Source organism: Aquarana catesbeiana, linkage group LG13, assembly GCF_042186555.1.
Source record: "Aquarana catesbeiana isolate 2022-GZ linkage group LG13, ASM4218655v1, whole genome shotgun sequence".
NCBI classification, from domain to species: domain Eukaryota; kingdom Metazoa; phylum Chordata; class Amphibia; order Anura; family Ranidae; genus Aquarana; species Aquarana catesbeiana.
Window position 1 is genome coordinate 44,721,675 of NC_133336.1, and position 26,327 is coordinate 44,748,001.

At 43.9% G+C, this 26,327-nt stretch overlaps 2 protein-coding genes and 1 long non-coding RNA gene across 4 annotated transcripts in view; 2 read left to right on the forward strand and 1 right to left on the reverse strand.

The window, feature by feature from the left end:
- Nucleotides 1-22,023, reverse strand: part of LOC141117630 (uncharacterized) — a 28,001-nt gene extending 5,978 nt beyond the window's left edge. Inside the window, exons 1-2 of the long non-coding RNA XR_012237187.1 lie at nucleotides 21,900-22,023; nucleotides 445-629 (exon numbers count right to left, since the gene is read on the reverse strand). This is a non-coding gene — a long non-coding RNA (uncharacterized lncRNA). The remainder of the gene's footprint in view (nucleotides 1-444; nucleotides 630-21,899) is intronic.
- LOC141117628 (cholesterol 24-hydroxylase-like) overlaps nucleotides 1-26,327 on the forward strand; it is a 170,596-nt gene that overhangs the window by 87,921 nt on the left and 56,348 nt on the right. The gene's annotated exons all lie outside the window — the stretch shown is intronic.
- The window catches only part of LOC141117627 (cholesterol 24-hydroxylase-like), a 46,859-nt gene continuing 23,431 nt past the window's right edge, over nucleotides 2,900-26,327 (forward strand). Inside the window, exons 1-6 of one of the 2 annotated variants that reach the window (XM_073610568.1) lie at nucleotides 2,900-3,157; nucleotides 5,556-5,633; nucleotides 18,476-18,557; nucleotides 21,160-21,230; nucleotides 23,815-23,901; nucleotides 25,165-25,303. In XM_073610568.1, the coding sequence (XP_073466669.1) occupies nucleotides 3,027-3,157; nucleotides 5,556-5,633; nucleotides 18,476-18,557; nucleotides 21,160-21,230; nucleotides 23,815-23,901; nucleotides 25,165-25,303 (588 nt within the window). In that variant the 5' untranslated portion in view covers nucleotides 2,900-3,026. The remainder of the gene's footprint in view (nucleotides 3,158-5,555; nucleotides 5,634-18,475; nucleotides 18,558-21,159; nucleotides 21,231-23,814; nucleotides 23,902-25,164; nucleotides 25,304-26,327) is intronic. The other variant, XM_073610567.1, reaches the window with a different exon arrangement.

The following is a 26,327-nucleotide window of genomic DNA, read 5'->3' on the forward strand; positions in this document are numbered from 1 at the left end:
TGTGCAAGTCACCAGCATTAGTACGAAGTGAAAATAAACATAAAGAACATAAAAAATATATAAAAAAAACTGGTATAAGTGACACTAAAACATATTCACATTGAAAATTCCACTAAGGTGCCATGTGACATAAAAAATAAACGACTAAAAATCCTCTGAAATTGACTGAAAAAAATTCTGAAAAAGTGAGTGCTAAATATATGATTAATAAATGTGCAGCAGTCAAAAAAATATAGATATGATCAATCAGTTCGTGAATGTGTGCAACCAAAAACGTGTATAAATATCATGTGCACCAGTAAAAATTGTCCAAAAAAAATTGTCCAATAGGTGTAAAGGAAGTCCCTGTGCGCAGATGGTGTGTATATGCAGGTGATCCCCAACAGATTTTCAGTACTGGTGTAGTCCGTTTTTAGTTAGGCCCCCACTTGTGCCCACACTCACCGGATATCCCAACCCCTGCAGGGGTATAGGGCATATGTAGATCCAATAGCCGGAATCCTGGATGACAGAAATCCCTCTCTCAGGGTCCGTGATCTCCTTCCCACTTAATTCGCTATCATTCTTTAAATGGTGTCCACCGGAGCAAGTTCATGTTAGAGAAAACAAGGAAGCCTCATAGCGTAAATCTGAAAAAATATGAATTTATTAGACAAAAGAATAAAAAAATTAAAAAAAAATAGGAGCTGACAATGCTCCGCTGGCTGGAAACCAATAGCCGCTAAGGTGGCGTGGTAACGGCGTGCGTTCCACAGCCTAAAAAAATTATTCTTTAAGCAATGTGCAACTAGAAGTGGTGTGTTTCTGTTGCAAAGCAATTGGATAGAGCCATGGCGGTGCCAGGAGCAGCCGCCCACCAGCAGTAAATGCTGGCAGTTGGAAAATGGTTAGTCCTCATCAGATGTGGTCAACTCCACCCTATAAAGTATTCCTCTCTTCAAAGGGGACAACATTCACCCATTAAAGAGACACTAAATAGTATCCTTGTTTTTATAAAGTAATATATACACATCCACTACTTCATGGGCTTGTAATCTATTTTCTTATTCCATTTTTCTTATTGCATTTTTCAACTTTTGTGTAACAAACTCAGTGAGCTCCAGAACCTCTCCTTTTCCCCTCACTTCTGTTTGTTTGGAACCAGCACTGCATGTTAGTTGCATACCTCCCAACTTTTTGAGATGGGAATGAGGGACACCTATCAGCAAAAGTATGCAGGCATAGGACACACCCCCTGCCACACCCCCTTATCCGCATGCCGACCAGCCGCCGCAGTTATACTGTGGCAACATGGCTCGGCTGCGCGAATCGCCATCGTGGTACGTCGGTACCATAGAAGGCCACTAGGGGGCACGTGTGCACCGCCGGAGGTGCGTGCACGCGCCCCCTGCTCGCCCATGGACCCGATGCGAGTGCCCGGCGGTTGCGATCACCGCCGGGCTCTTGCTTTTGCTCAGGGCACACGGAGAACCGAGATCTGTGTGTGTAAACACACAGTTTCCAGTTCTCTGAGGGGAGAACAGACAGATTGTCTGTTCATACAGAGTATGAACAGACATCTGTTATCTTTCCTGCACAGTCCCCTCCCCCCTTCAGTTAGAACACTAACAATAGGACACACTTAACCCCTTCACTGCCCCCTAGTGGTTAACTCCTTCACTGCCAGTGACATTTTTACAGTAATCAATGCAATTTTATAGCACTGATCGCTGTAAAAATGACAATGGTCCCAAAAATGTGCCAAAATTGTCCGACGCGTCCGCCATAATGTTGCAGTCCCGATAAAAATCGCAGATTGGCGCCATTACTAGTAAAAAAAAAAAAATGAATAATAAAAAAGCCAAAAAACTATCGCCTATTTTGTAGATACTATAACTTTTGGGCAAACCAATCAATATGCGCTTATTGCGATTTTTTTTACCAAAAATATGTAGAAGAATACATATTGGTCTAAACTGAGGAAAAAAATAGTTTTTTAATATATTTTTGGGGGATATTTATTATTGCAAAAAGTAAAAAATATTGCTTTTTTTTCAAAAGTGACGCTTATTTTTTGTTTATAGCGCAAAAAAAAATAAAAACCGCAGAGGTGATCAAATACCACCAAAAGAAAGCTCTGTTGCAAAAAAAGGATGACAATTTTGTTTGGGTACAACGTCGCACGACCGCGCAATTATCAGTTAAAGCGACGCAGTGCCGAATCGCAAAAAGTGCTCTGGTCTTTGGGCAGCCAAATGGTCCGGGGCTGAAGTGGTTATAGGAGAATTGTACAAAAAAACAAGATGGGTAAACCCACAAGTGCTTTTTTTACCAATACTATTCCTTTATATTGGCTTTTGGAATTTGCAAATGCAGCAATTTAGAAATCAGATGAAAGGTTTAGCGCTGGAAACTACTTTTTGATAGATAAAAAGTGCATTTTATATACATCTATATAGATCAGACCAAAATGAGGGACAAATGAGGAGGAATGAGGGACAGAGGGACATTGCTCCAAATCAGGGACAGTCCCTCGAAATCAGGGACAGTTGGGAGCTATGTAGTTGCTGTCATGTACATTGCTCTATGCACATTACAAATCCCATAGTCCATCTCAGGAGCGAGCAAGAGAGAGCGGCTACATACAGTGGGACCTCGGAGATCGAACGTAGCCCCTCTCTAACAGGGAGTCAGATCACAGCAGCAAAATAAAATAATAATAATAATTTGGAGGAGGCTGAGAGTAACAAAAGGGACTTTTTTTGAGTTAAGAATATTTAATAGAATATCATTTTTTTTTAAATCCAGAGTTTATTGTCCCTTTAAATCCTGTATCATGCTGAGGAGCTATAAAATGCAAGTTTCTCATATTGCACCACCAAGCACTGCACAGCCCTCATCTTATTGTAGAGGCCCCAGTCTAAAGGAAGGTTGGACCAATCCAGGAAATCGAGTTTGTTGTTGGCCTTTGTCCTATTTTCAGCAGCCGGCTTGGAATTGAGAAGAGTTGTTGTCAGCCAAAAGGCTTCTGCAGCTTCTCGGTGACAATGTGGGCTCTTGTTTTCTGGATTTTTGCTCTTCTGCTATCCCTGGCCTCTGTGTCTTTTATCCTATTCTGCGGATATATCTTCTACATACACAGGAAATATGACCACATTCCTGGACCCCCCAGAGACAGGTAAGTGAAAACTTATTTTAAAATAGCTAAAGCGGAGCTCCACCCCCCTCTCCTGTGCCACATTTGGCACCTTTCGGAGGGGAGGGGATGAACGGATACCTCGTTTTGACAGGTATGCGCTTCCACTTCCGGGTGATTTCACCGCGGCAAGATCACCTGGAAGTAGGGTTGCCACCTCATCCCTTTAAGCCCCTGGGCCCCCAATATGAATTACACAGGTTCATAATGCAGATAAGACACCAAGTGAGTTTAATCACAACCTTAATTAGCCCCAGAACCTGTGTAATTAAAATGTGTTCGGTTTTAAAGGGATGAGGTGGCAACTCTACCCGGAAGTTTGGTCCCCCTTCCCCCACCGCCAGGCCATTCACAAAGTGCAGCGCGCTTCACGCATGCGCTTTAGGGTTCACAGCCGGTACAGGGTCCATTGAAATAAATTGAATTTGGCTTTTTGAGAGTTTTAGAGCTACAAGCTTCAAGCATAAAATCACTCAGGGCCTAAGGCTGGGTTCAGACTACTGCAAATTGGATGTGGGTGTCCCTGCATCCAATTGACCGGCTCTCTATAGAGCCGGTTCACACATCCGGTGAGAATTGCACAGGAGTCCGGTGTGTCTTTTGGTCCGGTCCGTTTTAGGTCCGAATTCAGCCAAAAATTTGTGCTGAAAATGGACCTGAAACGGTGAATGGAGAAGCACCGGACTCCGGCTGTGAGCTGGATCGTGCTGCCGTGTAAACCCAGCCTAAATGTCCTTCAGATAAGTTAACCACTTCCAGACCGCCGCACGCCGATATACGTCCTGACTTTGAAGAGGAATATTGTTGTTATGGCAGCATCTAGCTGCCATAACCCCGGTATCCTCTTCTTCGGCCGGCGGTCCACTTTCAGATAAAAGTGGTCTCTGCGGTGGATTCGCTCCGCCGCCCTCCGCCGCTTACCAGAGATGTCGGCAGCGGCGGAGACAAACGGATGTTGTGCCTTTCTTGGCATGGAGACGAGTGGGGGGAAGATGGCCCCTATCCGTCTCCATACCATTGCAGGGCGGAAGCGACGTCAAAACGGCACTTCCTCCCATAGCTCTTAAAGGGCCATTTTTTTTTTTTTTTAATGACAAATTATTATTATTTTTTTTTTTTATTGCATTTTAGTGTAAATATGAGATCTGAGGTCTTTTTGACCCTAGATCTCATATTTAAGAGGTCCTGTCATGCTTTTTTTTACATTCCTTGTAATAGGAATAAAAGTGATAGATTTTTTTTTTAAAAAAGAACAGTGTAAAAATAAAAAATAAAAGGTAAAATAAATAAGAACTATTTTTTTTTTTTAAAGCGCCCCATCCCCCCGAGCGCGCGTGCATAAGCGAACGCATACGTGAGTAGCACCCGCATATGAAAACGGTGTTCAAACCATACATGTGAGGTATCGTCCTGATCAGTAGAGTGAAAGCAATAATTCTAGCCCTAGACCTCCTCTGTAACTCAAAACATGCAACCTGTAGAATTTTTTAAACGTCGCCTATGGAGACTTTTAAGGGTAAAAGTTTGTCGCCATTCCACGAGCGGGCGCAATTTTGAAGCGTGACATGTTGGGTATCAATTTACTCGGTGTAACGTTATCTTTCACAATATAAAAAAAATTAGGCTAACTTTACTGTTGTCTTATTTTTTTAATTCAAAAAAGTGTATTTTTTCCAAAAAAAGTGCGCTTGTAAGACCGCTGCGCAAATACGTTTTGACAGAAAGTATTGCAACGACCGCCATTTTATTCTCTACGGTGTTAGGAAAAAAAATGTATGATGTTTGGGGGTTCTAAGTAATTTTCTAGCAAAAAAAAACAGTTTTTAACTTGTAAACAACAAATCTCAAAAAGAGGCTCGGCCCTTAAAGCGGTTGTATAGTCAAATTTTTAACTTTTACCTACAGGTAAGCCTATAATAAGGCTGTACAGTTTACGAGATATTCCCCTTGCAATGAGCCGCCGACTGCAGAGGTGCATGCGCACAGGAGATTCTCAGCTGAAAGCCCGGCAGATGCCGGACCTTGCCGGAAAGAAGTCTCCCGCGCGCATGCGCGGAAGTGACGACATCGCGGCTCCAGCCACTCACAGCGCTGGAGCCACGATACCCGAAAGACACGCCGAGGCAACATGTCAGCTACCTCGGCGTGGACCAAGTGAGATACTGATGCCTCGTTCTAAGGTAAGTATTTCATAATGAGATGGTATGCGGTGCATACTAGCTCATAATGCCTTTTACCTTACAGGTGTATAAAAAACAAAAAAAGTGTCAGCGGGTTTACTACCGCTTTAAGTGGTTAAACACTGCAATTATAACTAAAAATATGTGCGTACAAAACACAATCTGCTGTATCATTCATAGGAAATTATTTTCACTTTTAGCTTCCTCTTTGGACATGCTACCACAACATTGAAGCACATGAAGAAAAATGAGCTTGTGTATGACTTGTTTTTTGAGTGGTAAGTTTATCATAAGTTTCACATAAGCAATAATTTATCTTACATTATACTGGGGAGGCGTGACATATGGGAAAAAAAATAGCAAAGGCAACAGATTTATTTGAGATTATGAAAAAAGTGATTACATTTGCCATCTTGCTAATATGGATATAATAAAGCAGCCTTTTCTGGTTCCCCTGGGATGCCATGAACACATGATGCGGTCTGCCCTGAATCAGTATAATGCGCTGCCATGGTGTGGGCCAGCCACAGGCACCATAACAATCAATGAAGTTCTAGAGCTGGAACACACAATGTCCCACCCGCATAATGGCAATGCATGGTGCTGATCCAGGGCAGGCTGCGCCCAGCATTCAGAAGATAGAGAGCACCTCCATCTAGACCTGCTCTGCCATGCTGCTGGAGTATGTTAGGACTCTGATGTATATTGTTATATGAGTGTAATTTGTAGTGTATTTGTTTTATTAAAGGTAGGGCTGCGGAAATTAACGATGAATTCCTCGATTATTCGTAAATTTTTTGGATGGATCAAAATTCTTTTGAAAGGTTCACCTTCCAGCAGGGCAATGACCCTAAACATACAGCCAGAGCTACAATGGAATTATTTAGATCAAAGCATATGCATGTGTTAGAATGGCCCAGTCAAAGTCCAGACCTAAATCCAATTGAGAATCTGTGGCAAGACTTGAAAATTGCTGTTCACAGATGCTCTCCATACAATCTGACAGAGCTTGAGCTACTTTGCAAAGAAGAATGGGCAAAAATGTCACTCTCTAGATGTGTAAAGCTGGTAGATTCATACCTAAAAAGACTTGCAGCTGTAATTGCAGTGAAAGGTGGTTCTACAAAGTATTGACTCAGGGGGGCTGAATACAAATGCAGGCTACACTTTTCAGGTTTTTATTTGTAAAAAAAAATTGAAAGCCATTTATCATTTTCCTTCCACTTCACAATTATGTGCCACTTTGTGTTGGTCTATCACAGTGTTTCTCAACTCAAGCCGTCAAGGCGCCCCAACAGGTCATGTTTTCAGGATTTCCCTCAGATGTAACGGCTGTGGTAATTACTAAGGAAGTAAAACTGATCAAATCACCTGTGCAAAATAATGGAAATCCTGAAAACATGACCTGTTGGGGCGCCTTGAGGACTGGAGTTGAGAAACACTGGTCTATCACACAAAATCCCAATAAAATACATTTACATTTTTGGTTGTAACATGACAAAATGTGAACAATTTCAAGGGGTATGAATACTTTTTCAAGGCACTGTATATCTGTCACTTTGCATGCATGCATATGCAGGGCTTTTTTCCTCAAACAATAGGTGCTGGAACTTAGCCACGGCCCAACAAAACCCCTCCCCCTACACCCCCCCCCCAAATTACATCAAATAGTGGGTGTGTTCAGTCAAATTTCACAAAAACAGTAGGAGGGTCTTACAGGGGCATTAAATACCAGAATTGCATTACATACAGAGTGCAGAGCTGTCACTTGTAAACACAGAAACCAGACTTCTGTTTTTACAAGTGATTGTGGTGAGCAGGCACCAAAGGGTCTGAGCCAGAGGCGATGGAACTGAGTTCCACCAAGTTCCCCCTGAAAAAAAGCCCTGTGCATATGATCGTGGACTATATGGACTGGTCAGCATACTTTTGGGTAGCACCCACATATTAGAGAGATTTTCTCATACTCTCATGTAGTAGTCTATAGGTCCTTCACATTGAGTTTATTTCCATCTGCAGATGGTTGGCCAACCACTGAGGATCTACTGTGTTGTCTACTTTTATTTCATAAACCTATGCTAGTGGACACCCTCTTGCTGGGACACTGGCTAGGTCCCCCAGCAGTTTACAGGCCATCTGTAATTTCTGGGCTGGCCATCCTCTAGTGCTAGGTACCCTTGCTGAGGGCCCTCCTTTTTTTTTGCCTTTCACCAGTGGATGTCTCGAGTGAAGAACCTTTGAGTGATTACACTCTACCCGTTGTGGTGTTGTTGGCTATTCAGCCAAATCTCCCTACTTGGAACGTCCACTGTCTTTGCGCGTCTTCTATTAGGTTCTATTTGGGCCCCTTTGGGAGGAGGGAGAGGGGGGTTGAAAGGTGGGGGGGGGGCAGGGCTGGACTGGGACAAAAATTTGGCCCTGGACTTCATCCAGACTGGCCCACTTTGACAGGTCTCTCCCATGACGGCTTGCCACCCAAGCCCCCTCCCCCCCACTAGCCATTAGCCGTTCTACATTATTTCTCTTATAGGCAGTACCAGTGGGGAAGCTAGACATTATTTCACCTGGGGCAAAGAATCAGTTTGGCGCCCCCCCCCCAATGGGACAAGATTAGGCAGGAAAGTGAGGCCGCCCTCCTTCCAGATCGTATGATGAGCTTCTCAGTGTTGACTCCTGAGCATCATGTCTGTATTCAGGCGCGCTGCATAACTAGCCAGGGAGAGGAGGTGAGCACTGCGGGGGGGGGGGGGGACAGAGGACCGGAGGGAGGCAGCGGTCCACTGTCACTGAAATCGGCCCACTGAGCCATCGGCCCACCGGGAAACTCCCTGTAGTCCCAATGGCCAGTACATGCCTGGGGGGGGGTCCTGAAGAGTGTGGAGGGGTGCGGGAGTAATTGCAGGTGGGTGGTTTTGTGGGGGGTTACGGGGAGGGTCAGATTGGGTCCAGAGGGCACTAGCATAATTTTTATTTTTTGACATGTAACTTTTGCTATGACTTTATTAATAAACATATCTTTTGGATGGTAGCTTTTGTGGTGTCCTAGTCTCTTTTCTGTTTTCCTTTTTGGTACTTATTTTTGGTGCCACCCATCCAGTCATACTGTGGATAGCACCACCATGTCATTTAACTAGTGGGATTCCCGATATCTACCATGTTTTCTTTTTGTACAATAGTGAGATTTAATCTTCCGTTGTTGAGTCAACTAATTTTGTTCAAAGGTCTTAAAACATGTTGTCCAGACCTGCTACTTAAAAAAACAGTTGTAAATCTTTTTTTTTTCCATTAAAATAATAAATATGTAGCACCCTCTAGGTAGGTAGGTGCTAGAGGTAGGATTTTTTGTAGGACAGGCAAATTTAGAGTTGCTCAGGGTTCAGCTGGTGACTCACAGGCAGCATCACTGAGACCTCCCTCTTCTTTCTAGAGTTTGCTGGAAAGTTCTGTAAAGAGAAGAGGAGAGGAGAGGTGGAGCTGCCTGTGGTGTTTTAGGGAGCCCTGACCAATCCCCAACCTGGATTGGCAGGGGGCAGGCCTCCATAAATATCTAGGGTCAGACCAGCTGGGGAGGAGTTGTAGGGTGGAAGAGCTGGAGTGAGAGAGTGTGCCTTTTTGGGGAGCTGCCCAGTCTGAGGGGGGGGTGACCTTGGGCCTTGGTTGCCAACTTTTAAGTTTTATGTGTTTGTTTTATTGTTGCCTTTTGTCTTGTGTTTTCTCAAGCCTGCGTATGCCCAACAGGCTTTCTGTGTACATCTTACCCTTTTCTAAATTCAATAAAAACATTTTGAAAAAAAAAATTTAATAATGAATAGGATACCCACTTGCTCTGTCCCATGGTATGGCACGGAGCAGTCCCATACCTCTTCTTTGGTGGTCCCATATTTCACTGTAGATGCCTTCTTTTCTCCGAGTACCCCCTCAGCAAGCCGTATGCTGAGGGGGCACTTGTGCTAGTGGGCTCACAAGTAGGGTTGTGTGGATTCATAGACACATAGCATGGCTTGACCACACACCCCTGCTTTCTCCTCACAGGATATGACAGCAACAGGAGCCATTGCCTCCCACTACTCTCAGTGTGTCCTGTGAGAAGAGGAAGAGAAAGCAGCACTGCTGCACAGGGGACATTGCTAGATCGAGAGAGGACTCAGGTAGGGGTTTAGGGACAGGGTTGGGTGAACAGGCACTGGAAGGTTTTTTACCTTAATGCAGAAAATGCATTAAGGTAAAAAAGCCTTTTGCTTTTAGAACCACTTCAAATGAAATCCTAGATGACATAGGCAGTTTGCAAACACTTTCATTGGATATATGATTGTACTTGCAACAGTAATTTACTTACATCAGGACTACTTCAAAGTGACTGTAAAGTCTTGACTTAAAAAAAAAAAAACAACAAACATGTTATTCTTAGCTCCCCTGTTGCAGTGGTTTTGCACCAAGCAGCCCGGATCCTCCTCTTCTCGGGTCCCTCTTCTGTGCTCCCGGCCTGCCCCCTCTCTCCCCTGATTGGCTAACTGACTTTGATTGACAGCCCCGAGAGCCAATGGCGCTATGGCTGTGCCCCAGCCAATCGGGGAGAGTTCTGGATGGCCGAGGGAATCGTGGACATCGCTAGATAGAGAAGGAGCTCAGGGTAAGTATTGGGGGTACAGGGGGGCCTGCTAAACATAAAAGGTTTTTATCCTAATACATAGAATGCATTAAGATAAAAAACCTTTTGCCTTTACAACTTCTTTAAAGCTGGCCATAGCTGGATAGAATTTTGGAAATTCTTTGGAAAACTCCTACAAAACTTGTAGGAAAATTCTCAGAACAATTGAAAGATTTTATTTGCTTTTAACGTTTGATTTTGGAAAGAATGGACTTTACTGAATGAAAACCATTTACAATCATTAAAGTGATTGTAAAGTCTCGTTTAAAAAATAAATAAATAATAACAAACCTGGTTTACTTACTTTACTGCTTTGTGCAGTTGGTTTTGCACAGCTCGGCTCCTCCCTTTCTCGGGTCCCTCTTTGCTGCTCCTGGCTCCTCCCTCCCATCGAGTGCCCCCACAGTCAGCAGCTTCCTATGGGGGCACTGGAGCCAAGTCACATCTCCGTATGTCCATTCAGACACAGACCCCCGGGGCGTGGCTTGGCAATGGCGCTGTGAGGCTACTTCTCCTGGGAGCTCCGTGCTTCGTTCAGGCCGGGAACCGGATCTAATACACCTACCGGGTAAACAACTACATGTCCATGACGGACAGACCCCCGGGATCTCCCGCAGCCAACAAAACCGCGGACATTGCAGCCTATTTCCTGCGGAATTCGGCCACTCCGTTACAGGCCCAGGAATCCAAGATGGCGCCGCCGCGCAACAACAACGCAGGCACAGCATCGCTCAAAAAGACGGGCAAAGGACCCCCCAGCGCCTCACAAGGTAACGGGTCTCTCCCCAACAGACCGGACTCCCCGATCTTATCCCCAGAAATCCCGGGGTTAGATAGTTGCTCATTCGTGCAAACTGTACAGACTGCCAGCACACAGGGGCCAGCACTCCCTGAAGGCTGGAAAGAGCTGATCGCCCTTCTCCCTACTAAAAAAGATATCTCTGACTCTGCAGCTATAATTGTGAATACCCTTTCTAAAGAAATCCATGACCTTAAGCAGAGGATAGATACGGTGGACTCTAGGGTATCTGAGGTGGAAACATCCACTTCCCTGCTTGAATCCAGAATGTCAGCCATGGAAAAGGTTCATGTTGATTATAAAAAGCGCTTGATCCTGATGCAGCTTTCCATAGATGATGGCGAAAATCGCAGCAGGAGAAACAACATTAGGGTGCGAGGCCTACCTGAAGCCACATCGGGGGGTGATCTCAGAGCCACGATAGTGGCCATATTTAATCGATTGCTGGACAAACCACCTACAGATGAGCTGGAACTGGACCGAGTGCACCGTGTACAGGGTCCTAGGGGAGGAGATGATCCCGCACCGAGAGATGTATTGGCGAGAGTTCACTATTACACAATTAAGGAGGAAATTTTACAAAGAGCATGGTCCCGGGGTCCCTTGGACTTTGATGGGGCGTCTGTGCAACTTTTCCCAGATTTATCGCGACTCACCCTGCGCATGAGGGGCCAACTACGACCATTACTTGAAGCAATCAGATCAACGGGTGCCACATACAGATGGGGACACCCCTTCCATTTGATAGTGCTGAAAGGGAACAACTCTTTTGTACTGCGATGGCCGGACCAGCTTCCTGATCTGTTCGGATTCTTGGCGATCCCCGGTTTCTCTGTACCCAACTGGCTGGACTTTCCAATAACCTTCAACAACCCACGTTCTGCATCACCGAGACCCCAAAGACCCAGTAGACGACAATGGCGTTCAAGATCCAGGATTTCTCCGAGAGACAACCTCACTTCACCAGAGTCTTGATTGGACTATCCTTCCTGATCTTATAATATATCTACACGGTTCCGTGAGTGGGTCATAGATAGTCTAAGGGGCTTATTTTGTATATATGCTATTGAGGGGCCTTGCCCCTAGATACAGGGAGGCAATGCCTAAAATGGTTGCTTAGACCCAAATGCTATTGGGGCCTTCGCGCTGCGCCCCCCCTCCATTACTCACCTCTTTTAACGGAGACATTTTTTGTTCGTTTTTTTTTTTTTGTTGCCCTCCGTTTACAGTTTTTCTCTCATTTTTTGTCGAAGGGGTGGGAGAGCGGCACTGAAGGAGCCCTGATCCACAAGACACGGAATTGTGTATAGCTTAATACTGTTTTGATGTTTGATACCAGAGTTCACTGTGATAGCTATGTTGCAGACGGGAAGCTAGTGTATGTATTTCTCTGTGTTCATATATACTACATTACAGGGGGCTACATACACGCGGCCTGAAGGTTCTGCAATATGGCAAATAGAGTTGTTTTTGGAAATTTTTATTATTTTTTATGTTCCATTTATAACGGTAGTAGTCCGGTATCTCTTAATATGCCGGTTCTCACCTGTCGACACATCTCCCGCTGTGTCGCAGAGTCTAGTCTTCCACACCCGCTAATAGGTAGCGCATACGTGCGCAAGGCTTAGTTTAGCAACAGTGGGATAATTCATTTATCCTTCTTAGTATTGTTCTTTTTCATCTCCTAGCTTTGCTTCTTTACTTTTTCCTTTCTCTCCCGGTCCTCCCCTCCACTTCTACCCTCCCCCCCTTCTCTTCTCCTTTCTCTACTCCTTTTCGCCCCCTGACTGTGACCCCCCCCCCTCACCCCAAGCTTTATACCTCTCAGATCATTTTCTTTATTTTTGTATTTTCGGTTTGTTATTGGTGGGCGACATGGCCCCCCTGGGTATCCCCTCGGGTTCACGTACGCAAGGTGAGATAAAATTTACCTCTCTCAATGTTAGGGGTCTGGCGACACCGGAAAAACGCTCCAGACTCCTCTCTGACCTGAAAAAAACACGCTCACAGGTGGCGTTTATTCAGGAAACGCATTTCAAACAGTCGGCAGTTCCCAGACTTTGCAACAGGGATTTCCCCAACGCATACCATGCTCCCTCCCCCTTGTCGAAATCTAAGGGGGTTAGCATATTGATAGCCAGATCTGTACCGTGGACGCTGCTAGAAAAGAGAGCGGACCCACTGGGGCGGTACCTGCTCTTGAAAGGCAAAATTAGGAGTACCACTGTGACTCTGGTCAATGTCTATTTCCCTAATTCTGACCACTTGTCCTTCTTGCGAACACTCACTCCCCTGATCCTAGAGTTCCGGGAGGGTCTGTTCCTGATGGGCGGTGACTTTAACTTTGCCCCGGAGCCGCTCCTTGACGTTTCGAGAGGAGCGTCTCACTTGTCCTTCGCCTACCTGAAAAAACTTAAACAGGAGTTGGCTAGCCTTCAGTTGGTTGATCCCTGGAGGATCATGCACCCTGAGGAGAGGGATTACACCTACTTCTCGGCGGTGCATGGAACCTACTCCAGGATAGACTTCTTCCAGATCCAACATAAAGATCTCCCCTGTGTCACTTCATCCCAAATTGATTACATTTCCCTATCGGATCATGCTCCCACGCATGTAACCATGTGCTGGGATACAGAACTCAGATCACCCCCTACATGGAAACTAAACGAGTCTCTGCTACAAATCCCGGAAGTACGTGCAGAGATAAGTAGGACATTAACCAACTATTTTTCAGAAAACACAGACCCATCGCTGTCTTCAATGACAATATGGGAGGCCCACAAATGTGTAATAAGAGGGGAACTAATTAGGATCGGGGCTGCCAAAAAAAGGGAAAGAACCAAACAGATCGACCTCTTGATATCCCAGGTGCGGTCTCTCGAGCAGCTACACAAGAAGTCCATGGCCGAAACACACCTCAAGGCTTTACTGAAGGCCAGGGGTGAATTGAAAGACCTCTTGTACCATAAAACATTACAGAATCTGGCTTGGGCTAGAAGAGCTACGTTCGAATTTTCCAATAAGCCAGGTACCATGTTGGCCAGACTTCTACGGGCTCCGAGACAACGCACCTACATTCCATCTATAGTGACCTCACAAGGGGCAAAAGTCCATACCTCTAGGGATATAGCCAGTGAATTTGTTGAGTATTATCAACAACTATACAATTTACACAGGGGGGAACCTGTTGGCTCTTTAGTGGAGAAGGAGAGGTTGGCGGGTGAATACATCAGGGCCTCGGGCATGCCTACTTTGCCAACTGAAATAAGTGACGCTTTTGAAGCGGATATTACCCAGGAAGAACTATTGCTAGCCCTGGCACAAATGAAACCCAGGAAGGCACCGGGGCCGGATGGCTTCACTCTGACCTATTACCAGACTTTTGAGCCCAACTTATCGCCACACTTTCTGAAAGCGTACAACTCACTAAAGGGGGATAATACTAGTACTAACATGGTAGACTCCCTACGGGCATTTATATCCCTGATCCCAAAAGAGGGGAAAGATCCCAATTATTGCAGTAACTATCGCCCGATTGCGTTGCTTAACGTAGATCTGAAATTATTTTCCAAAATCCTCGCCAATAGAATCTTACCACATATCCCACAGCTAGTTCACCTAGACCAGGCAGGGTTTGTGCCGCTGAGGGAGTCGAGAGACAACACCATCAGAGTTCTCAATCTAATCCATGAAGCGAGATCAGTCCAGAAGCCTTTTCTGCTCCTCTCCACGGACGCAGAGAAGGCTTTCGATAGGGTGGCCTGGCATTTTATGCGGGCCACCCTGGAGCATATCGGTATGGGCCCAAACATGAGAGGCTGGATATCGTCTCTGTACTCGACTCCCTCGGCGGCGGTATGGGTCAACGAGTGGCGTTCGGAATTCTTTGACATTACAAACGGGACGAGACAGGGGTGCCCCCTGTCCCCACTGATTTTCATTCTCACCCTCGAGCCGTTCATGTGTAGCATCCGTGGGAACCCTAATGTAACGGTATTGCTAAGCCCTCGGGACATCACAAAATCGCGGCTTTCGCCGATGATCTGATTTTTTTCGTCTCCAACCCGCGTATCACTTTACCCAACATCTTGTCAGCTCTTAGGGTGTATGGGGAAATATCAAATTTCAAAGTCAATTGTGCCAAGTCCGCGGTGTTAAACATCACATTACCAGCTATGGAAGCGGTAAGCATGAGCAAAACCTTCCCCTTTAGGTGGGCGGAGAAATCTATCCGCTATCTGGGGGTGGACATCACCCCGGACTTGGCACATTTATACAACAGCAATTTTGCACCCCTACTGCAGAGACTTAAGATAGATCTCCAGACGTGGCACAGACTTACCTTGACCTGGTTTGGGCGTTGTAACGCCCTGAAAATGACAGCCCTTCCCCGGATTTTATATATACTTCAAACATTACCGATCCAGCTACCAACTACTTTCTTTAAGCAAATTCAGTCTATCATTAGAGAGTTTATCTGGTCTCATAAATCCCCCAGAACGAAATTACAAACACTGACCAAACCCAAGGACAAGGGGGGAGTGGGTCTCCCGGATATCTTTCGATATTACCAAGCGGTTCACTTAGCCAGGATAGCCGATTGGCACTGCAATAGAGACTCCAAACAATGGGTGGGAATGGAAATTGAAGATTCCTCTATTCCCTTACTCCCATCACCGTGGCTCTTGTCCACTCCGCCGGCGGACATGAAATCCCACCCGCTAATAGGGGCCACCCTTCCGGTGGCGAGGAAAATATTCCGCACCACAGACATATCTCCTTTACCCTCACCCATGACGCCTATTATAGGTAACCCGGACTTTACCCCCGGACTCACAAGTCATAGATTGAGACAATTAAAGTTTAATGAGAAGCAGTCTCTAGGTGAGATTTGGCCCCGGGGAGAGTTCCCAACTGCCTCCACACTCTCCAGACTCATAGATCCTCCATTAGACGGCTTCAGCACTCTCCAACTTAGGCACTATCTGAGGACGCTCCAGGAACTATCATATGTCCCTCGGAGCTACACTCCTCTGGAATCCCTCTGCAGGTCTGGAGAACCTATCAGACACACACTATTTTTCTTGTACAGTCTTCTTTCAGGTCAGAGAGGGGACTCAACTCCAGAGTTCCTCCTGAAATGGGAAAGGGATCTGGGGACCCAGTTCTCCACTCAGCAAAGAGAGAAGGTCTTGGTCTTGGCACATAAGTCCTCGATTGCGAGCCAATATCAAGAAGCGGGATATAAAATCCTGACCAGGTGGTACAGAGTCCCATACGTGTTACATAAAATGAATCCGTCGCTGTCGGATAGGTGTTGGAGATGTGACAGGGAAGTGGGAAGCTTGCTCCACGTTTTTTGGTCGTGCCCACTTCTGAGACCCTTTTGGGAGGAGGTGACTTCGACTATTCAAAGTCTGACCTCGGTCGATCTCAAAGATAACCCGGCCGCATGCCTCCTACACCTGACCACAAGACCGATTCAAAAGTACAAGAAAACATTGACTATGCAACTCCTAAACGCTGCTAGAACATGCATTCCGGCGCTCTGGCGTGATCCTCTCCCCCCGACCAGGGTTCTGTGGTATTCAAAAGTTAACTGTATTTTACGTATGGAGGAACTGACGGCAACTCTACAAAACAAAGAGGAACAATTTATGGACAAATGGAGGCCCTGGAGATATTTTGTCGGTACAGACGCTTATCTACAGGACTTGGTACAGACACAATCCTCGCCTACCTGAGATGCAACCCCATTAACACAGATATCTGTATACACCCCTCTGGGGTGTGACAGGTGGGATCGGGTGGGGGGCGGTGTCACAGCCATTCCTATATAACCCCCTCTTATTTGCCCTCTTCCCACTCTTTTCATGCCTCCCCCTCCCCCCTTCCTACTCCGCTTTTCTTTTCACTTTCTAATCTCTTCTTTTCTTTAATCTTTTGTGTTTCGATCTGCTCACTAAGCAGCCGTAGTGGACGGCGATAACGAATACAATGTAAATGACATTACTTAAGATGAGCAGGTAACACTCATCTGTATAGCAATAGACATATCTGTCTTTGAAGGTTTAAATATTATTATATATATCAAAACTGTTCATATACCAATTAAGCTTTATGCAAGGAAGCCCGTGGTAGGCAACCTTGATATTTTATATTCTGTATGGAACAGACATACTTTTGGCTAGAACTTATCTATGCTACCATATTTGTTGGATTAATAACTTGGATTTTGGTCTACAGTCATATTTTATGTGATTCAAAAGTATGTTTTTTTATGGAATATGTAACATACTGTAACCTAGACTGTATTTCTATGCCTTCAGTGTGTCAACAATAAAGGAATTTAAAAAAAAGACACAGACCCCCGACCCGGCCCTGCCCCCTCTCGCCCCTGATTGGCTGACTGACTTTGATTGACAGCCATGGGAGCCATAGCACCGCTGCTGTGTCTCAGCCAATCAGGAGGAGTGCCCTGGACGGCTTAGACATTCGTGGACATCACTGGAGAGAGATGGGGCTCAGGTACGTAATTAGGGAGGTGCTGGGGAAGCTGCTACACACAAAAGGTTTTTTTATCTTAATGCATAGAATGCATTAAGATAAAAAACCTTCTACCTTTACAACTCCTTTAAAGAAATTTTTTCTATTCTGATCCATCACATTTTATCATCACTGCGGTCAAAAGCAAATGTCAAAATGACCTCACTAATTACAAGAACTAACAAACTTTCTTAAATCATTCTTTTCCTAAGAATTTTCATTCAAAATTTAAGTCATCTATGGCCATCTATGGCCATTTTTAATGGTTGAGAGCAGTTTTAGCTTCTTAGGAGCCCAAAAGAACAGGAGTGAGACTAGCTGGCCATGCACTAGTCAAATTTTGTTTGAACGTTTAAAAGAAATTCCGAAAAATCATTGGTCAAAGCATTTGATCTTCCATCATTAAGTCATCATCAACTAATTTTGTTCAAAGGTCTTTGAAAATGTGTCCAGATCTGCTACTTGAATGGAATCCTAGACATAGAAAACTGGTTTCTTTTGTGCCTAGAACATGCACATTACAATATGTATGCTTTTTCCAAAACAAAAACCACATTCACAGTTGGAATTTTGTTTGTTCAAGAACACTTTTCCATCCGTCTTCTTTCAATTTTCTTGTCACTGTTGTTAAAAAAAAATGTTGATTTGAGCTCATTAACCACTAAAAAACGAAAAGAACATTCTAAAATGAAAACTCTCTAACAAAATTCTACTAGTATCTGACCAGCTTTGGGGACACTTGGCACACATCTTACAGTGTAGAGAACTGGATGGAAGGGGTGCTAAGGTACAAATGAACAAATGTCGCTATTACTCAGTTCAGAAAAAATTGGATATCACCAGCACTTCAACAGGGACTGTTATCTTGATGAAGGGTCCTAGTATGGTTTTGAAACATTGCATTGTGGCAAAAAAGGTCTTCTTGGAGCCACTCTGGAGCGCTGGTGATAGCCACACATTTCTAAAAGAATATGAAGCGTGCATAAGATAAAAAGGGTGTCACACAAAGGGTCAGGTGCCCAGCATGGAGGAGGCTCCCACCCACTACAATGCAGTGCACAGTTCTTGTTCTGAACAATAAAGGACAAATAAGAGTACCTGTGTTTATACTTTGTCTTTTTTTACAGGGTCCAGAAATATGGCCCAGTTTTACGGTTGAATTTTTTCCATAGTGTGGTGATTTTAGTTGTCAGCCCAGAAGCAGTAAAGGTAAGAATATCTCCATCTCTGCACCATCTCTGACCCTTCAATGAACCAGTTGACTCATTAGAGTAAGCATAAGATATGTCATCATTAGCTGTAGTAAAATTTGACCCGTTTAAGGTAAGGGGGTCTATCTATGCATTTGTATTCACCCAAGATTCACACGTTGATCACCCAAGAGTCACACATTTTTTAAAAAAATATTCAATCAGAAAAAAATGTTTAAATCTTTAAAGAAACTTGTGTGCATCTTGGGTTAAAACATTGATAAAGAGACCCCTAAATGTTTGGATGTGATTACAGATTTTGCTTCACTATATACAGTATCTCACAAAAGTGAGTACACCCCTCACATTTGTGTAAATATTTTATTATATCTTTTCATGTGACAACACTGAAGAAATTACACTTTGCTAGCATGTAAAGTAGTGAGTGTACAGCTTGTATAACAGTGTACATTTTTGTCCCCTTAAATAACTCAACACACAGCCATTAATGTCTAAACTGCTGGCAACAAAAGTGAGTACACCCCTAAGTGAAAATGTCCAAATTGGGGCCAATTAGCCATTTTCCCTCCCCGGTGTCGTGTGACTTGTTAGTGTTACAAGGTCTCAAGTGTGAATGGGGAGCAGGTGTGTTAAATTTGGTGTTATCGCTCTCACTCTCTCATACTGGTCACTGGAAGTTCAACATGGCACCTCATGGCAAAGAACTCTCTGAGGATCTGAAAAAAAGAATTGTTGCTCTGAATAAAGATGGCCTAGGCTATAAGAATATTGCGGAGACGCTGAAACTGAGCTGCAGCACGGTGGCCAAGACCATACAGCAGTTTAACAGGACAGGTTCCATTCAGAACAGCCTCACCATGGCCAACCAAAGAAGAAGTTGAGTGCATGTGCTCAGCGTCATATCCAGAGGTTGTCTTTGGGAAATAGACGTATGAGTGCTGCCAGCATTGCTGCAGAGGTTGAAGGGGTGGGGGGTCAGCCTGTCAGTGCTCAGACCATACGTCACACACCGCATCAAATTGGTCTGCATGGCTGTCATCCCAGAAGGAAGCCTTTTCTAAACATAATGCACAAGAAAGCCTGCAAACAGATTCCTGAAGACAAGCAGACTAAGGACATGGATTACTGGAACCATGTCCTGTGGTCTGATGAGACCAAGATAAACTTATTTATAGTTGAGTCGCTTGTTTCCACGTCTGAGATATGGATTTTTTGCTGCAATTCTTCTATGAAAACCACTTCTGACCAGACTTCTCCGGACGGTAGATAGGCATGCATGGATACCACTGTTTTTTCACCAGTTTTTTGTTGATGGCACTGCAGGACACCTTCCAAAGGCAGATAAGCATGATGTGCCTTTAATCTGCTGCATTAAGTTTCCTTTGCTGACCACCGCGTCTATGGTCCTCAGTGTTACCCAATCAATGGTGTCCTCAATTCTGAAAGATACAGGCAGATACTTTTTTATCATGCCATACCATTAGGGAGGCGTGTGATTGGCCCCAAATTTATTCTGCAGCAGGACAGTGACCCCAAACATACAGCTAATGTCATTAAGGACTATCTTCAGCGTAAAGAAGAACAAGGAGTCCTGGAAGTGATGGTTTGGACCCCACAGAGCCCTGATCTCAACATCATTGTGTCTGTCTGGGATTACATAAAGAGACAGAACGATTTGAGGCAGCCTACATCCACAGAAGATCTGTGGTTAGCTCTCCAAAATGTTTGGAACAATCAACCTACTAAGCTCCTTCAAAAACTGTGTACAAGTGTAGCTAGAAGAATTGATGCTGGTTCTAAGCCAAAGGGTGGTCACACCAAATGTTGATTCAATTTCGATTTTTTTTTTTGGTAAATTGATAAAAATAAATAATGAATATATGTGTAGGTTAGAATGGAACTTCAAGCAAACCGCTAAATACATAATTTTGATATAAGTGAAAAAAACACAACGCTGGGTGAAAAGCACTGGGGGCGTGGCTTTGAGTGGGAGTGAGTGGTGTGTTTTCATTGCAATAAACCTTCCTTGGAGTAAAATGATTGTTTTGTGCTGCCTGTTTTTTTGAATTATTGACTGCAGCAGAGAGTGAGCGGACTGCACCCGACTGATCTCAGGACATTGAGGGGGAAGTTAGCATTGCTCCCAGTTATCACAGTTGACTACAGAACACTCCACACTATGCTGTAGAGATATGCTATGGAGATAAGAAGAGATAGTCCTAACAGACAGAAGGTGTGAAAAAGGGATAAATACACAAAAAAAAACAAAAAAACAAATGCAGCCACCACATCTAAGAACCAGTAAGCTGCTACATTTTTTTTGTTCTTGAGCTTAGGTACACTACAAAACTCTGGTAGCATCATTTTGCAGCACAGTACATGCCATAGATTTGGGCAATAGGTGATTAAATAGCGTGCAAAATGTCAGTTAGAATGCACATGTGTCCAGGAAATTGAGAATTCTGTAGAGAAATTTTGCCAGGCTAAATAGAATGGAGTTGTCAGGGTGAAGCATGTATATTTCACAAGGGATACTGTTGGAACAATGTGCAGGAAAAGAAAGCAAAGCGCTAAGATATCTTTTTTATACCTTATTGTAGGAATTTCTGATGTCTCCAAAATACCCAAAGGACTGGTTTTACAACAGTATGTCCAACATGTTTGGCGTTCGGTATGTATCATATCTTCCAGAAAATTACATACAAATTAAATTGGGGTTATCCAATACAGAAGGTCTAACTCCTCACCTGCTATGGTTCTTTTTATGCGTAAAAGCTTCTGTGCTTAATGTAGAACTAAAAGCAAAACTTTTTTTTTTTCTCATTTTGGATAGAGTAAGGGAGGGTTTCAACTAGGGTTAAAAATAAAAATAAAAAAACGCGCTGAATTACCTAAAAAATACTAATGAAATGATCATGCAATCATATCTCAAGAATACTCTTGGGAAATTCATAAACCATAATAATAATCAGAATGTCCATACATATAAATGTGAATCAAACAGTAGTGTCCATAAGATTACATGGGAATCCTTATATATGATGTTAGCAGAAACAGTCCCAGAGGAAAGCCCATAGATGAACACAATAAAACTCGGTGGTGACGATGGAAAAGACACCCCACTCAGTGATCCGCCACCACACAGATTTTGCGCTTACCACAAAGCAAGCAAAAAGTAGCCTGTAATCCATCTCAACATGGGAAATCCAGCTGGTGTATACTACTGCAAGCAACGTGGCTAGGAAGATACCGCAGGGACCCCAAAGGCATGTAAATGAAAGGAAACTGGCCATAGTGTAAATCTGGCAGAATAATGTATTAAAAAAGGTAGAAAACTTACATAACAAGGTATAAAAACAGCAAAACGCCGGCTGGCATAGCGAGCACCCGTCCACAGTAGGATGGCAATGACGTCAGAGCGTCAACCTCCCGACGTACGTTTCACCACAAATGGCGTCGTCTGGGGAACGGGCGACGCTCTGAGTCATCGCCTTAAGTAGGATACAAAAACCACGCCTTGTTCTGAGATCTCAGCGGTGGAGAAGGAACCAGCCACTCAAGTCACGGCTCGTATTGAAAAGGAGAAAACAGAAAACACATCTTGTACTTAAAGAATACCCAATTCAAGGATATAGATATGTGAAACGGATAATTTTATTAAAAATATGCAATCTAAAAACTCTTCATCTACCAATGGGTCGGACTAGTTCATTACCCCTTAATACTTATGCAAATGAAGTATAAAACGGTACTCTGCCATCATGTGGTGATTAAAGAAATGGCAGTGGAAGTGCAAGAAAACCAGATGAGTGAACTCAAATAATAATTGAACGGTCTTCATGGATATGAAACTAGAAAACCTAATTTATTCCCAATTATCATATATAAACCAAGAGGCAGAAACGTCTCATGGTATACAATAATAATTGTGTGAACTTATACTTCACACAATTATGAGGGACATATTGTGATAGAAATAAATGTAATGTGCCAAATTTTACATAAAAGTGGCACTAAAAATGATATTATAAAAATAATGTAATTAGATGAAAAAAATGATAATGAATAGAAAATGAATACAATATTAAGAATAAACAAACATAAAATGAATAAAAAATAAATAAATAAAAATAAAAATAAGCTGGGATAAAAAAAGGAAAAAAAAGGGGAAAAAAAAGGAGGGAAGGGGGAATTAAATAATTCCATGAACACTGAGATGTCACATCGAGTTCACATTCAAAACGACTTTAAGCATTATCAATGAATGCATTCAGATCGACTTCCACATTCAATACGAATGGTGTGTAACATTTAATTCTAAAAATCCATGCCATTTCAAGACGAGAAATCCCTCACTTTCAACTAGGGTTGCCACCTTTTCTTCAAGCCAAAACTGAACACTTTAGCAGCACAGGTCACATTGTTTTTTTGTACTATACACTATAGGATTATAAAAGACCTGGGACACCTTTGGGTGCCCCAAGGAGAGTGATAATGCAGCAAAACTGCTCTTGCTGACATCATTGCCCCCCCCCCCCCCCAGTGATGATGAACCTGTCCCCAGACAGTGGCCCACAGCTCCCAGACGGCAACAGATTTTTGTGTAACTATCTAAGTTACTCCACAGCCCAGTCTGAATAATGTGTCTGGGTTTCAGGCAGACTGAAACCCTGACACGTGATTCAAAACTCAGGCTGTCTGGGTGAATCCTGATCCAGATGGAAAAAACTGACAGGGGTTATACTAGGGTTGCCACCTGTCCAGGATTCACCCAGACAGCCTGGGTTTTGAATCACGTGTCTGCCTGGACAGATTTCTCTTCACTTCCTGTCCCATAGCCAAAGCTAGAAGTGGGAAGAAATCCCTGGGTGTTATTAGAACTAGTGTTCACATTGGAAGATTTCCTCTTCTTGTCCTGTTTTGGTGACAACCCAAAATTCGGGCTTTTCTTTCACTTTTGCTCTCAGTTATAATAGGCAAATAAAGGGGGTGAATCTCCCTAAGGGGGGGGGGGGGGCACAGACAACAATAAAAAAGCTGACATGTACTAATCCTTCTCCACTCTATACAAAAGTTAAAAAAGGTTTTGCTTTTAGTTATACTTCAAAAGAAGACTAGACTGAGAAAACGATGCAGATCCACATGGCTGACCCAACTAAAATAATACCAATCACCTCCTTTAGTTATGCAGAACTTACATTAACACTTTTCTAGCTTTAACATTTTTTGGTGTTTTATTACCCATCATATACCAGGTTCATGGGAAGAGGCTTGGTGACAGATCGGGATTATGATCACTGGCACAAACAGAGGAGAATCATGGATCCAGCGTTTAGTAGAACGTAAGTACAAATATTAACCAGACGTTAAAACTTAGAGGGTAAAATAGATGCTGCTTTTAAACCTGAAGACCATCTTCTCTGTTAAAAAAAAACCTGAAGACCATGGAAACAGCGAAATACACATATGAGATGTTAAAGAAAAATTCCAGATATGGATATTTTTTACATAGTTACAGTACATTGTGCCAGGTTGGAGCAATGTAACTATGTATATACTATACCTGTCTAATGCCCCTTGAAGCTGGAAGCCACTAAAGTAGACACCGCTATGCCCACCGATCTCCACTACCATCTCGGTCCCGTGCTGAGCGGCCAACCTGATGCATTGTGAACAAGGGAAGTTGGCGGTTCAACACAGGTGCCATTCAGAGAACACTTTCCTTTTCTCAATGAATGCAAACAATTCACTGACGAGGTGGAGCGGTGATGTCACGCTCTCCACCTTGTCCAAACATAGAACACTTTGCATTCATTCAGAAAATGTAAAGCATTCTCTGACGGGTGCCCGTGCCAAGCGGCCGATCTTTTGTGGTCACAATACAGCATGTCAGCTGCTCAGCACAGGACCTGGAAGCAAGTGGAGATCACTGGAGTAGCCGTGTCTGCATCAGTGATTTCCAGCTTCCAGGGGCATCAGCCTGGTATGGTATATACAGTACATAGTTACATTGGTCCAAGCTTGACTGAAAGGATAATGATACCAGATCAAATTCAAGAACTTAAACAAATCTTTGGGCAGGGTTCGGTCTCACTCATGGCAACCCTTTAGAGGTCTTTTGGCAGGTTGCAAGGAGGCTATATGTCACCTTCTCAAAAGGCTGAGCCACCACAATGCATGCGGTTGCAGGGTAGTTGTGGCCCAGTCCCATAAACTTAAAGGGCTTGCATTCAGCATCTTTACCGCCCGCCGACGTGCAGTAATTTCTGCCTTCATTGCGAAGCAAAGCATCAAGGTTGTGGCATGTGTCTAGCCCTGAGCAGCTGCATTCCTTTCTTTAGATGGATGATGAAGTGGCTCAACCACAAGCTTTTACCGTCCCCTGACCGCTTTTTAGAACAAGACTGTATGCGTGATTTATGTGTGTGTTTACAGAGAGACCATTTTTTAGGTTTTTATTCTAGCAGACTAGCTATAAGACGGTGCACTAGTAAAGTAGCATCGCTCTCCACTGTTGCAATGGAGGTATATGAGAAGATACATTTTGGTGTCTGGTGCATTGTGCATTAACCTTGGTTAGCACTGACTCTGTTATCTGCATACAGATACTTGATAGGATTGATGGCACCCTTCAATGAGAAAGCTGAAGACTTGGTGGAGAGACTTGCAGAAAAGGCTGATGGAAAAACTGAGATTGGAATGCATGACATGCTATGCAGAGTCACCCTGGATGTCATCTCGAAGGTACATAAAGTGAACTGATGTAGGCTTTACTTATAAGGTTGCCCATACACCAGCAGATGGATTCCTTCAATCTAAATGTATTGCTTACCCCCAACGTAGCCACTGAGAATGTACCCAAGTTTCTCAATGCAGTACATTGGCTGGCAGTCACATAAGTACAGTCCCACGCACACTGACAATACAGGTTCAGTCTAGGGGATGATTTTTTAGTATCCATTGCTGAAGAACTTTAGCAGAAGAAGGGTTTAGGGTTACAGTATACTCCCAAAATGATCAATAGCAATAATGGGAGGACAGCTTCTCCCTAATCTTCTTACAATAGCCTTTCCTGGAGGTAACAGGGAATGGCCAGTATACCTAAGACTCTATGAAAGCAGCCCCAGTCCATGTAGCAACCACTGTCACCTAGATCTCTTCTAGCACAAGCACACCCAAAGTCCACAGCAAGGTCTTTACTCACAATGTCCTTGGAGCTGTCTGCCACCCAGCCTCCAGAAGTAGATCCTTAGGGAGAGAGATAAAAGGATCCTTCTCCAAACTAGGACTTCAGAACAGTGCTCTTCAGCAAATACATCTTTAGCAGTCTTTCCCGGGGTCTCAGCCCAGCATCTGCTGAGTACCAGACTGCAATCTCCTCTCTGAGAGACTCTCTCCTAGGGGCAGCAGCCTCCTAGGAAACTGGAACTATCCTTGAAAAGGAAGCACACTTATCCAGAGCTCCCACAAAATGGATCACCTCCACAGCCACCCTCTAGAAACCTCCTTCCAGAGATTGCCAAGCTTCTTCCAGAAACCGGTGGGAGAAATCAAACACCCAACTAGGAAACCCTGTACAGACAAAAACCATCAATCACTGCTCCATTCACTACAGCGAAGCCATAAACTAAATTTAACCTAGGGTTGCCACCTTTTCTTCAAGCCAAACACTTTAACAGTGCTAGTACCCCCTACATATGGTGTACCCATCAGAGTCCCTCCTTACATCACGTGTCCCCATCAGAGTATCCCCTTACATCAGGTGTCC